Consider the following 15,183-nt stretch of genomic DNA (forward strand, 5'->3'; position numbering starts at 1 on the left):
TATCCAATCATTTAAAAAAAATGAAGAACTTTAAGGAAATGTAGGTCTAACATGAAAATAAGTTGATCTTGGATTCATTGTTTTAAACTCAAGTATAACTTAAAGCTTTAGCTTATTATTTAATACTAAAATAGTCAGCTCTACACTTTTTTATTCGTGCAATCACTTTCCTCCTGATATCGCAGCCAACATTCAAATCGCTGACATGCTCCCTTCCCTTGATCTCTGCTTCCTCTTCGCCCTCGTCATAAACCTCATGCAGCCCGACTTCAAGCCAGCCGGCATGTATATTTCCCGAACTTTGGGTGGTATTGGGACCCCCTCGGTCCCAATGTACATCCTTCACTAATTGATATGATACTAAAACTTTATAATGCAATGTGAGGAACTAAAATTCTGTGATGTATTTAAAAGTCACCTAAGACGTAATTAGCCTAAAACAAAATAATAAAACCATCATAAATCAAGTCAAGATTAACCATCGTATCAAGTATCAAGTCATTTTTCAAAAATACATAAATGATGAGATTCACGTGAATTTCAGATTACTTCAAAGCCCTAGCTAAAATCAGAGTGCAATATTAAAAAGTTCACACAAACTTTGATTCGCATGACTCATGAGCGAACAAAATTCCTGCTTGCTACACAGCCTCCTCGTCTAATAATTATTAATAACGTTTTTCTCACAGAAGTTGGGTAACGTTTAAGTCATTGGGAATGTCATGATACATATTTAAGATATTGCTGCAAAAACTATCCCTCTCATCTTCTGTGCAACAATTGGCATAGGTAGTGGTGGCCGGACTTGAGGAAGGTGTTGATAGCAGCGAACCAAAACTACACATATTTTGAAAGCTTTGATTATTAACGTTATCAGAAATGCACGCCGGCTGGTAATCTTGTCCTGGAATATTATGGCTAATGATTGACTCGTAGTAAGAGTCATACGAGCCCACCTGGTTTGTTATTATAGGAACAAAACTACTCTGATCGGCTCCATTTGTAGAACAAGGGTGGCCAAAATCAGTGATAAGGGGTTGGTTTAGAAATGGGACAATATTTGGGAGCTGGCTTGATTGAAATTGGTTTTGATCATTGTTTTGTAAAAGGGAAAGTGGGTTTTGTTGAGCATGATTCTTTGAAGGAAATTCAGGATACGATGATTGCGGTCTGCGTTGGCTTGATAACAAAGTAGCGGTTAAGTTGAGGAGCTCTGGATCCATTATAGGTCCAATACTGAGCAGATTCGGAATATTAAGCTGCAAATTATCTGACGATGAGTTACAAAGGGTTGATGAGAGAAGGGAGGTGAGTTCAAGAAGATCGAGACGAGGAGTATGAGTGACAGGATCAATCCCCATTTTTAATAGCCTCTTTCTGATATGTGTGTTCCAATAGTTCTTGATCTCATTATCTGTTCTTCCTGGCAAGCGAGAAGCAATGGTAGACCACCTAGATAGAAAGAGATCATCTTAATTAGCTTATAGTAAAGTACTGAAATGAAAAATTGGCATTGACTTGTACACTACTTTTGTCCACTCTTCAATCAAGACTTATCTAAATATGGCTTAGCTTAAATTGACAGTGTGATGACATAAAATGTCCTAAGCTCCCTTCTTGATACATAGCGACAAACCTAATCTTTATAAATTAAAAGATTTATGCAGTAGACAAAAGTTCTTTTTTTTTTTTTTTTTAATTTTAAATTTATTATTATTAAGGGGTGGGGGAGGATTCGAAACGATTACAATAATTTAGGAAAATGGGAAGTTTTGACTCAGGATGCATGAGTGGAAACCCGGAACCCTTTCCATTAGGATATGAGACCACATGCCAACAAAAGTTCAAAATTGTTTTGGATAAAAATCAGTTAAAAGAAATTTTTTTTTTTCAATGGACTGAAACAAAACATGAAACCTAGAACTTTGTCCACTCGGATATGAGACCACACGCATGAGTAGAATGTTTTTGATAAAATGGAAAACTAAAACATGAACAACAAAATTTTAGTAAGATATTTTCTAGTGTATATGTACGTACTTGTTTCCCAAAACACTGTGTAACTGTATTATGGTCTCTTCTTCTTCCAATGAGAACCTCCCTCTCTTAATATCAGGTCTTAAATAGTTTGCCCACCGAAGGCGACAACTCTTTCCACACCTTTTCAGTCCTATACACAAAACAATAAATGACCAGGAAACGTCACAAACTTAGTGAATTATTTGTACTTAATTCAATTATATATAATTAAACATGGAACAATCCACCATGAAAGAAAATTTAAGACGTGATGATTACTAATTTGTAATAAAACTAACCTGCATTCTTGGGGACGGTTCGCCATCTCCCATGCCCGTGTTTCTGAATGTAATGAACGAGTTTATGATCTTCCTCCGGAGTCCATGGACCCTTTTTCAATCCATTCGTCTCACAACAAGGAATTTTCCCCATAATATTAGTTGGTCAAGAAAAAGTTAATCTATGTTTGGAAGAGAGAGAGAGAGGAGAAGCAAAAGAGCAGAAATGTTGCTGTAGGGGAAGTGTTAAGGTGTATATAAATATACAATAAGGGAGCAAAGCAAGCGAAGCAAATTGGGAAGTCAATGGGGTTCGGTACCACCCTAGCTTGTTCACCATTCCAACGAGACGTGTCCTGTTAGAAGGACAAGTATATGTTATATAATCACCTCTCTTAATCAATGAGGCCACGTAAGCTGCATGCAAGATTATGCTGCCTAATATTACGTTCCTAAATATTAACAAAAAAAGAAGAAGAAAGTACTATACTACTAGGGTGTATGTGACATCCCACATCGCCTAGGGGAGTGATCCTTAAATGTATATTCCCATCTCTACCTAGCACGAGGCCTTTTGGGAGCTCACTGGCTTCGGGTTCCATAGGAACTCCGAAGTTAAGCGAGAAGGGGGCTAGAGCAATCCCATGATGGGTGACCCACTGAGAAGTTGCTCGTGAGTTCCCAAAAACAAAACCGTGAGGGAATGGTAAGCCCAAAGCGGACAATATCGTGCTACGGTGGTGGAGCGGGCCCGGGAAGTGGTCTCGCCCGGGCCGGGATGTGACAAATTGGTATCAGAGCCAATCCCTGGTCGGAAATGTGCCGACGAGGACGTCGGGCCCCTAAGGGGGGTGGATTGTAACATCCCACATCGCCCAGGGGAGTGATCCTTAAATGTATATTCCCATCCTTACCTAGCACGAGGCCTTTTGGGAGCTCACTGGCTTCGGATTCCGTTGGAACTCCGAAGTTAAGCGAGAAGGGGGCTAGAGCAATCCCAAGATGGGTGACCCACTGGGAAGTTGCTCGTGAGTTCCCAAAAACAAAACCGTGAGGGAATGGTAAGCCCAAAGCGGACAATATCGTGCTACGGTGGTGGAGCGGGCCCGGGAAGTGGTCCATCCCGGGCCGGGATGTGACAGTGTACGTATTGATAAACTTTGTAACTCAAGCATGGTCCATCACCAATATCATTGATATTGTTTCAAATTTATTACCTATTATTAAGTGTTGAGTTTTATCACAAAGCCATCTAAGGGATGGAAACTCCCATATATTAATTGAAGAATATTTTATCATAATGTGTGATCTATTCTCCAACACGTATGAAATTGTTCTCAAATAACTAAATGACTACTTCACATAAGATTGTTATAAAGAGCATTTTTGGTTGTTTACAAACACGAGTTACTTAGGGTACGTGGGTCGGGTAAAATTGATAAATAGAGAACTTATTCCTTCGAATATGGAGTGGCAAAAGCTCGATCACCAATATTAGTTCATTTTTTTATTTTTTTTAAGCAACGATATATTGATATTTCAAACATTTGGTGTGCAGAAAATAATTCCTTGAAGAAATGAAAAAAAATGAAGAATCAAGATGGAATCGAGAATCAAGATTCAAGATTCGAAGATGTAGAATGGAAGCAGTAGATACCAAGATTGATCAATCACCGAGCGATTAGCTTTTTTGGTGAAGATATTATGAAGCAAATTGAGGTTCTACCATAAATCAATTGACAATGTGAGGAGTAGCACAACCTCTTACAAGTCTTTGCATGATTTGGTCGCTCCCCGACGTGGGACTTAATCCTCACATTCTCACAAATTTGTTCACCGTAAATTATTTTGGTTCTTTCGAAAAAACTGTCAATTTCCTAGTTAAATAATCACATGACTTAAAATAGCAACTGGAACTACAAATATAATAGAAATATATTCAACATCTAACTGTCCATGCTCGCACAATAAAGCATGTCAATATTATTCAACCTCGAGGTACTTTGACCAGCTGGATTTTATCCAAATTAAAGTCGTTAACAGTCTGCGTGTGACACATTAAGATCCTTTTCCCTTGTAATGTCTATTATCACAATTAGTAGCTGTCACCAAAATCATGTCACCACGTTATCCCCCACCGACGAAATCGTAGACTGCTACAGAGAACATTACATCTTATATAGCCAGATTCCAGGCAGTACCAGTTTCACGCATGCATGCATGCATGCATGCATGTATGTCTCCCAGCCTTCAAGCCTATCAGCTGCAATTTGTTATTTCTTCATTATGTTTGGCCTCGTTTGGTACGAAGAATTAGATTACAATGGATACATCACTGTTTATAAGTTATTTTAAAGAAAGAAATTGAAAAATATGGCTAATTTAGAAGTAGAAGATAGATTACTAAAAAGCTTTAACGTTTTCAGCCAAGCCAAACTTGGCTCCGCCCTTCCATTTGATTGTCTGCAAGTATTGTTTGGAAGATTTTATGTCTTATCAAAAGATATCATCGTATATTTCATACTATAAAATGTATTTACGTTAATGGGATGAATTTGATTGGGGTTATTTAACTTTAATCCTTGAAAAAGATTAAAATTTAATAAAAATATGGTATTAGATTACATATCCATTATAGTTCCTTTATGTGTCCTTAATTCAGATTAATTAATGTGTAATTTATTCAATGTCTAAAATTATTAATATACACATTTTAATTTATTTTTTTGTCCAAAAAAAGTTTTTTTTATTTTAAATTTATTAATTTTATCTAACAATCTTTAAACTTGAAAGACTCAATTAATGTAAATGTTACTACCCAAATGTATGTACCAAAATATTTGTTCCGTAATGTATTATATTAAATTAATGTACCTAAATGTTAGTACCGAAATGTATATACCGAAATGTACGCACTGAAATATATGTACCAAAATGTATGCACTGAAATGTTAGTACCAAAATATATTATACTAAATTAATGAGCCGAAATGAAATATAATACATTAAAATTAGGAAGAGAAAGAAAAAAAATTAAAACAAAAAAAAATATAATTAATAAATGAGGTGATTAATGTATCAAGGGACTAAAATTAGATTTTGATCTTACTCATAATATTAGTCTAAAAGTCATCTTTACTAAGGATTAGAATGAAGTTTCCTAAATTTTTCTTGAATGTACATTTTAAATTAATAATCTAATTAACAATGAAAGAGAAATTATTGTTTTTGTTTACACAGATAAATGTAACACTTTTTTCACTCCTTATATATATTATTCATTCATAATTTCTTGCAATTAAATAACAAAATGAGACATATACAGAACAATATATCAAAAAGTTAAAAACTGATCAGAAAGAAAATTCTGCATGTGAAAATGGAATGACAAGTAGCATGTATACATAGCATTGTCATTGTACAGTGAAGTTTGGAGAAGTTTGAAAGCACGTCAATAAAAATATATAATAAAAGGTGAAGATGGAGAGATCTCTGTATGCGGTCAAGGATTCTTGTCACCCTTGTTCAAAACTGAACATAAACTTCTTACATATTTCTTTGACAAACATAAACATCTTCTACATCCATATCGCAATTTACTCCTCACATTTAGCTTGCATAAAGAGAACTATACGGCTCAAGATTTGAGTACTTACAAGTTATACACACCTAGTAGATAGCTACAGTGTGAAAAATGATAACTATGAAAGTTAAATTAACTAGTGAGGCAGTGTGTAGTGTACAATTACTAAACAATTATTTTCATATATATATATATATATATATATTTCGAGTTTATTGCATACATTTCATATTTATATTGATGAGAAGATAATCCGAACTCAAATACAATGAAACAGACACTTTATCGACCTAACTCAAATCACAGCATAAAAATAATCTTTAACCAAAAGAACAGTAACTCACCAGTTGATGATTATGTAATTAGGAATCAATCAATTTATTCTGAAGATATCAATGGGCCCGGTATAATTATTTCAGTCAACCATTGGGTCATCATATTCTGAACCTTTCACCTCATGGAACTCATAACCACTAATGCAATTAGGTCATCATATTGAGCATCCAATCAAACGAAAGTTGGTTCGTTAAAACCCCATTTGATGGTTTGATCTTTTGGGTCAGATCAAGAAGCAGGCGACAACTGGTTGTGATTTATTCATCTTCTTGATTTTAGTGAGGACTAAATAGTTCCTGTTTTGTAAACTAAATAACATAAAAATTAATGATTGAATTATTATTTAAACGTTAATAAATATGTTCATTTTCTATTGATGACACATAATTTAGTATTATTTAAACGTTAATAAATATGTTCATTTTCTATTGATGACACATAATTTGGTTTACAAATTTAATATATAAATTTAATCTCCATATCATTACTCTTTATAGAACTATCAATTTGGTCTTTTATATTTTGAAGTCATCTTTGTTTACTCTCCAAAAACTCTATTCCTCCTAGGGACTCGTGATGCATGTATAAAAGGATTAACCTTAACAAGATAATCTAATTCAATATATCTACATGCATTTTCCACACTTTGTCTTGCTCGACCTAGCTCGCTGCCTCTTTTAAATATTCTATTCAGAAAACGAAAGACGAATGCTTCTAGCTCCTAATATTACGATCTACAAAAGCAAAGACTTTGGACCAAGTTGGCTTTAATGGCTGGCAGCTAGCTAGCCTAACTTAGCAGACCCTTGAGGAGTATCAATCTTGTTAACATCTCGTAGCATGAATGCATGGTGACCAGACCAAGAGGTCTTCGTTCTAAAAATCCAAGGCGTCTTTTGGTGCATCTTTTGTTTCATTTGTAGGATTGTTGGTGATGCTTAAACTCACCAAATCGATAAACATATTGATGTTCTTTTTACGCAATAAAGATTTACATACAACTATAAATATCATTTATATTAAAGAATATTTTGCGGATGTGTTAATTTTATGTGTTCAAATATTTTATTATATAAAGTTATTACTGAATGGTGTTTCAAGGACCATAGAATCGTGGATTGTGTGTGGTCGGTCTCCTTTTGGATAGATACTTGTGACAGTTACCTAATCCGAAAGTTTTGGATCGAGAGAGAGCGATTAGTGGGTTAACGTTGGTCGAATTTGTCTTCATCTGAATGATCAGAATTGAGAGCTTTGCTACTTGAGATTACTGGAGCTACCGTTGCCCATGCGCGTTGCCATGCAAACGAGACTGCTCATCGTTTTGTCCGTTATGCCCTCTCCTCCCACTGTGTGCGCGCCTTGTTTAAAGAGTCACTAGATATCATTCTTGATGTTTTGTTCACTGATGGCAGCATGTAATTGTGCTGGAATCTTTTCTCAGCTTTTTGTATTTACTACTGCTTAAACATTTTACGATGAATATATATATAATGGAAGATTATATTCACACAACTCAAATTACTTTTTCAACATTTTTTTCATTTTTTAATATTTTCTATCAAGTGTTAGTGGTGTGTAGAAAATATTAAAAAATAACAAAGTATAACAAAAGTAATTTGTAGTGTGTAAATATAATTTCTGTATAATATATATATATATATATATATATATATATGTAGTGTGTAAATATAATTTATGTATAATATATATATATATATATATATATATATATATCGCAGCCTTCTAAAAAAAAAAGAAAGAAGAATTGAGGTTTCACGTAAAATCAAGAGTGGTGTGCTATTTATACATTTATTTATTTATTTATTTTTAACTTTCATATATATTTTACTAATTTATGTCATTTAATTCTCTTCAATTTATTTGATCTAACGATAAAAAAAACTGAGAAGGGTGTGTGGAACAAGTAGGTTTGTGAATAACACCACCCTAATTGACAATACATCTTAGCACATGCAAAGTTTATTCTTTGTTGGATGTGGAAATCATACTCTCAACATCCCCACTCATTGTGGAGAATTTTAAATCTAACATGTGGACAACACAATACGTGGAGCACGTGATATGTAGACATTGAGCTTCATACTTAGAACAATTTGGTTGTAATACCATGAAAAAATTAAGATTCTACTATAAAAATAATTTGCTCTATCAAAAGTAATCTAGCTACTTATACACACACATAAAGTTTAATTTATTTCAGCATAAGATTTATACACTCATGTGCCATTTAAAGTAGACTCCACAATTTGAGTTGACATATAACAAATTGTATACTCCACAATTTGAGATGACATATAACAAATTGTCTCTGGTATCGTGATCTCAAATACTATAAATTAATTAATAACCTAGTCTTACATATTAAGTGGCTTTTACCCTAAACGACAAGAGTATTGTCAAACATTACTTTATACAGCAACTAAGATATGCACAACTTCCATTGGCTCTTAACTTCTTATTTTTTTTGTAGAATAGGACAAGTACACCTAAGATCTGTATCTCCTTTTGGCCACTCATTGTTATGGAACTCCCTAGAAACTACATTTCAATATTTTTTTTTTTGAAAAATAACTAGAAATAGGATAATTTTTTAATCTTGAGAAAAAAATAAAACATTTCAAAGAACCTCAACTTTTTATCTAGAAATTTCAACCTTCATTTCTCATTTTGGAGAGAGAGAAACAGACTCCCAACTCCAGTTCGAAGAACCCTAGCTAACCCACCCATCTTCTTCATCCAAGAGCTCTCTCTCTAACCCACCCATCTTCTTCATCCAAACTCTCTCTCTCTTTCTCTCTACATTTCGAATATACACAAGATCTCTCTCTCTCTCTCTCTCTCTCTCTCTCTCTCTCTCTAACCCACCCATCTTCTTCGATTTTTACCTTTTCATTTGTAGGTTTTGTGAACTGGGTTTGCTTAAGTTTGCTTTTTGATTGATGAATTTTTGGAGTTTAAGTGATTGGTTTGGTGTTTCTTGGAGGAGACCAAAATCCTTCATTTTTTTATTTTTGATTTTTTATCATTTCTCTGATTTATATGTGGGTTTTCATTTCTTCTGTCTTCTCCCTTCTTCTGCTCCCTCTCTCGATCCAAATTTACAAGCACTAAAATAGGGTTTGGCTTTTGTTGGAATTAAATGAAAAAACATATTAATGAGGAGGTACTTTGGGTCCCTGCTCTTCGATGCCGACTCGAGCAGCAACACAACCATGCAAGCCATGACCACTAGAGCAGCTTCAATCGAGGAGCAACTAGCTTAAATGAATGAAGTGATCGCAAAACTCACACAGACTGTGGAAGAGAAAGACTTGCAAATCGCCACACTTGTCAACCAACTAGAGGCGTAACACGACGTGAAAATTGACCCAATAGTTGATCCACTAAAAAGTGAAGTCGACGAAGAAGAGAAGCTGGAGCCAGACTAAGCAGCGGCACTCATGAGATCTCTCTCTATCTAGCAGTTGCAAAAGATGATCGCCAGCACCATCAAGGCGCAGTACGAAGGGAGCTCACATACCTCCGTGCTGTACTCCAAGCCATACTCCAAGAAAATTGACGCCCTGAAGATGTCGAGGGGTTATCAACCACCAAAGTTCATGCAGTTTAATGGAAAGGGAAAAGAAGCACGTCACCCATTTCGTCGAAACTTGCAACAACGCGTGGACTAAAGGAGACTACCTAGCAAAACAGTTTGTCTGCTCTCTGAATCGGAATGCGTTCGACTGGTATACAGACCTAGAGCTTGAGTTTATTAAGCTGGGAGCAATTGGAGTGGGAGTTCTTGAACCACTTCTACAGCACCCACCGCACTGTAAGTATGCTGGAGCTAACAAGTACGAAGCAATGGAAGGAGGAGCCAGTTGTTGACTACATCAACCGGTGGCACACTCTAAACCTTGACTGCAAAGACAGACTCTCAGAGATCTCCTCGATCGAGATGTGCGTCCAAGGCATGCAGTGGGGATTACACTACATCATTCAAGGCATCAAACCGCGGACCTTCAAAGAGTTAGCCATCCGCGCCCATGACATGGAGTTGAGCATCGCCCATCATGAAAAAAAAAAGCCAATCACCGACTTCAAGAAGGATAAACTGTTTGCTCCGAATGTGGATAATCATGGGAAGAAGCCTGCCAAGGAAGCTTTTACCATCAACACTACCCCTACCAAGACCTCCTATACACCCGTCAAAATCTCATCTAAGAACAAAACAAAGGAGATAAAGAGAGGTGAGCCTTCTCACACCCAAGATAAGTACAAAAACACCTTGATGGAGCTGGAGCAGAAGACATACCATTTTTCGGACTCTGACATGGTTGCAATGCTAGATGACCTGTTAGAGAAAAATGTGATCGAGCTGCCTGAATGCAAGTGTCTCGAAGAGATGAATTGCATTAACAATCCCAGGTACTGCAAGTACCATTGTATCGTAAGTCATCCCGTTAGTGCTTCATCCTCAAAGAGCTCACCATGAAGCTGGCACGCGAATTGAACTTGACTTAGAAGACAATGCTGCAACGCACACTACTGCGATCATGTTTGGATCATTTGATCCCATTCCTCTCCAAATGATGCATGACCACTCCCGTCAATGCTCAAGCCACACGACACCTTCTGCACAACCATCGTTGGGGGCAAGTGACCAAAATGCACTTACCGACGATGAATAAGGATGGATATTGGTAACCTACAAAAAACAAGGAAACCAAAACCACAAGTCACACAACCAAAGGTGGAACAAGGAGGAAATCACAGCCGCCACAACAACAGGAAGCCCAAAGGAAACGTAAGAGTTGCTAATCCAACATACAGTAGGGAACCTATGGAGCAAGAGCCACACATTCCTGTCTCCTTGCACAAGTATTTCCTGAAGAACTTTTTCCAACAGTGCACTACTGTCGCCTGTCACATGGTTAAAGTAGAGATGGAAAAGCCCTCAAAAGGTAAAGCTATCGCAACTGAGGAAGAAAAGACCCTCACGCCCAAAGAAGGTCTACCAACACACTTTAGCATCGAGGAAGCACTATGATTACCAAAGAAGATGCAAAGAGCACTAGCAGTGGTCTTGGCAAGTCCTGACAACCACGAAGTGCAAGAAAGTAAGGACGAAGGCTTGAAACTTCAACCATATGAGTATGCCACGTGTTGTGCTACCTAGGACGCAATCCACTTCACCGACGAAGAATTGCTGCTAGGATCCAAGCCTCACAACCGTCATCTCTTTGTCTCTGGGTACGTAAAAGAGCATAAAGTCAACTGCATGCTTGTGAATGGTGGATTGGCCATAAACATCATGCCAAAGTCAACAATGACCACAATCGGTATCAAGGTGGATGAACTATCCCTAAGCCGTCTATTAATCCAAGGTTTTAATTAAGAAGGACAAAGAGCAATGGGCATGATCCGAGTGGAGATAACCATTGCTGAACTTAAATCAAGCACAATATTTTACATGATTGATGCAAGAACTTCCTACAACTTGCACTTAGGAAGACATTGGATCCATGAGAATGGAGTAGTGCCATCTACCCTCCACCAATGCTTAAAATTCTACTGAGGAGGAGTGAAGGTGATCCAAGGCGATACCCAGCCATTCACTGAAGCCGAATCACACTTCACAGACACCAAGTTCTACATGGAGGAAAAAATGGTGCCCGAAACTCTTCCAAAAGAGATTAAATCCACGGGCAAAACAACATCTAAAAAATATGAGTGGCAAGCTATGCCCAAAAAGCAAGAAGGAGAAGCCATGCCATCTTCAAGCAAAAATGATGATGAGCCTGCTAAACCTGCAACAACCAAAAGGAGTAGGACACCCTCAAAAGAATCGAACACACCCATTTTCCGATACATCCTGATGTCGAGAAGAAAGAATGGTCAATCCCCGTTCAAAACTGGAGCAAGCAAAACTGACACACAGTGACACAATGATGATGTAAAGTTGCTCAAGACGAATGCAGTTTTGCCTCTAACACAGCTAGGCAATGCTAAGGTTGCAAGACCACCATAAGGCTTCATAAAAGCTCTGCCAAAGGAGGTGGAACCAAGCTTTCTTCCAACCAAAAGGACCAAAGAAGGTTTTGATCCAAAAACCTATAAAATCATGTTGAAGGCTAGGTGCGACTTCGTTTCCTCTTCAAATCTTGGAAAGAAGGTTGCAAACATCGTTAACAATAAAGACCGTGACCTTACCAAGACTCAAAAAAGTTAAATGAGCATGGTTATGGAGTTGACAACAACAAAGCTTGACTTGGCTTCACACCAAATGCACCCATGAAGATTTAAAGCAAAACGAAAAATGCTAGTGCTCAACATATCAGCGTGACCATTGAATAAGATCAAGAGGAGCCTAAACTCGCCCCTCAGACGTCAGTCTTTGATAAGATGAATTGTTCAAAACCTAGTATTTTGGCACTTAATCGCATTAATGGTCAAGATCGAACCTCCTTCTTTAAGAGGCTTAATACGCTAACATCCCAAAGCTCTGTTTTCGAAAGGTTGTCAAAACCTAAGAAACAAAGCAACACGGCTAGCTCTCCTTCACGACGGTTAGTTTTGGAAAGACTTGAAGACAATAAGAAACCTTCTAGAAAGAGGGAGACAATGCTAAAGAAAGAAAAGCTCGACGGGCTAGCAAAAAAAGGCGATGTTCGAAGCACGATTCCTTCAAGGATGAAGCGTCAAGCAATCTTGAAGGTTAACACAAATGGATCACTAAAAGTAAAAAGGTGCACCATCATCTACACTCGACAATCTTCATGTCAACAAGCTCAAGAGAACAACACTGAAGATGAGGTCCAAGATGTCTTCCACATCATGATCTAAGAAAACAAAGAAGATGAAATCCCCGAAGAAGATGTCATTGCTGCGCCACAACAGCTCGAAGATGGGGGTCAAGCCACGGTTGATGATCTCAAAGAACTCAACTTAGGCACAAGCGAGGAACCAAAACCTATCTTCGTAAGTGCACTACTAAGTGCGAATGAGATAGAGGAGTATTACCAACTGTTATTAAAGTACAAAGACGTCTTTACTTAGACCTACAAAGAAATGCCCAACCTTGACCCTATCATCATTGTGCATCATCTTGCAGTCAAGCCAGGAATGCGATCAATAAAGCAAACTTAAAGACATTATTGATCCGAGCTCATCCCACAAATTGAGACCGAGATTGACAAGCTAATCGAAGCAGGCTTCATTCGAGAGGTGCAATACCCCAAGTGGATTTCCAACATCACATCGTCCTTAAGAAATTTGGACAAATACATGTTTGCATAGACTTCCGGGACCTCAACGATGCTTACCCGAAGGATGACTTCCCCTTGCCAATCATCGAAATCATGGTGGACGCAACCACTGACCACGAGGCACTGTCATTCATGGACATCTCTTCTGGATACAATCAAATTCATATGGCTCTCGAAGACGAGGAACTAACAGCCTTTTGTACTCTTAAAAGGTATCTACTGCTACAAGGTGATGCCCTTTGGTTTGAAGAACGTTGGAGCTACATATCAACGCATAATGCAAAAAATCTTCAATGACATGTAACACAAAAAACGTACAATGTTACGTAGACGATGTGGTGGTCAAGACAAAGAAAAGATCAGATCACTTGAAGGATTTATGAATAGTGTTCGAAGGGCTACGAAAATACAACCTCAAGATGAACCCATTAAAGTTTGCATTTGGCGTCACCTCTGGAAAGTTCTTCGGCTTCATTGTCAAGCATTGTGGCATTGAAGTGAACCAATCAAAGATCAAGGCCATTCAAAGCATGCCTGAGCCAAGAAACCTGCATTAGCTAAAAAGTCTACAAGGATGGCTAGCCTTCATCAAGTGTTTCATCTCCAACCTTTCAGGGCGCTGTCAATCGTTCAGCTGACTCATGAAGAATGATGTTTCGTTCGTATGGGACGAAGCATGCCACAATGCTTTTGAAAGCATAAAAAAATATTTATCAAATCCACCTGTCCTGGGGGCACCTGTGCCTTGGAAGCCGCTCATATTGTATATCGCCACTCAGGAAAGTTCAGTTGGAGCACTCTTGGCACAAGAAGATGAATCCTAGAAAGAATTAGCGCTTTACTACCTCAGTTGAACTCTCACCGGTGTTGAGTTGAAATACTCCTCAATATAAAAAGATGCGTCTTGCCTTGGTGTTTGCCATTTAGAAGCTCAAGCATTACATGCATACGTACATCATCCACCTGGTTGCTAAAGCTGACCTGGTCAAATGCGTTATGTCCAAACTAGTCTTGACAGGGCGACTCGCTAAATGGACGTTGCTTCTTAATCAATATGAGATCATCTACAACCCAACTAAAGTCGTCAAAGGACAAGCGCTAGCAGACTTCCTTGCCGATCACCCAATCCCAGCTAATTGGAAAATCTCAGATGACTTGCCTGATGAGAAGGTGTTCTACATTGACATCTTCCTGACATGGACGATGTTCTTCGATGGATTCGCATGAGCAGACGGAGCAGGGGCATGAGTAGTATTCATGTCACCAAAAAGGCAAATACTACCTTATTCCTTCCAACTAAGCGAACTATGCTCCAATAACGTCACTGAGTACCAAGCACTGATTATCGGGCTCTAAATGATGATCAACATGGAAATCACATCCCTTGAGGTTTATGGCGACTTTAAGCTTATAATCAATTAACTTTTAACTGAATATGAGGTGAGGAAAGATGATCTCGTCCCATACTTCCAGTTGGCAATCAACTACTACAAAAGTTTGAGGCCGTGACACTAGAACATGTGCCAAGAAAAGAAAATCAAATGGCAGATGCTCTTGCCAACCTAGCCTCGAGTATAACACTAGGAGAAGACGAAGCTGCAGACATGCTAGTTTGCCAAAGATGGGTGATCCCGCTTGTCACTGAAATGCCACTAGATGATGCAAACATCATCTCAGTACTTCCGGTCGACGC

General features: G+C 37.8%; 1 protein-coding gene across 1 annotated transcript; it reads right to left on the reverse strand.

Annotated features, from left to right (window-relative positions):
- Positions 1-432: 432 nt before the first annotated feature.
- On the reverse strand, positions 433-2,616 carry LOC137716193 (transcription factor MYB41-like). The gene is made up of 3 exons (XM_068455604.1): positions 2,319-2,616; positions 2,041-2,170; positions 433-1,452 (listed from the first exon to the last, which is right to left on the reverse strand). Exons 1-3 carry the CDS (start codon positions 2,449-2,451, stop codon positions 684-686), a joined length of 1,032 nt encoding a protein of 343 aa, XP_068311705.1. The 5' UTR covers positions 2,452-2,616; the 3' UTR covers positions 433-683.
- Positions 2,617-15,183: the final 12,567 nt, after the last annotated feature.

Source organism: Pyrus communis, chromosome 14 (assembly GCF_963583255.1).
Source record: "Pyrus communis chromosome 14, drPyrComm1.1, whole genome shotgun sequence".
NCBI lineage: Eukaryota > Viridiplantae > Streptophyta > Magnoliopsida > Rosales > Rosaceae > Pyrus > Pyrus communis.

Coding starts and splice junctions, on each gene's coding strand:
- LOC137716193 (XM_068455604.1), bottom strand. CDS start 2,451: ATGGGGAAAATTCCTTGTTGTGAGACGAATGGATTGAAAAAGGGTCCA. Junction 2,171..2,318: donor AACCGTCCCCAAGAATGCAG/GTTAGTTTTATT, acceptor TTTTGTGTATAG/GACTGAAAAGGTGTGGAAAG. Junction 1,453..2,040: donor CACAGTGTTTTGGGAAACAA/GTACGTACATAT, acceptor CTTTCTATCTAG/GTGGTCTACCATTGCTTCTC.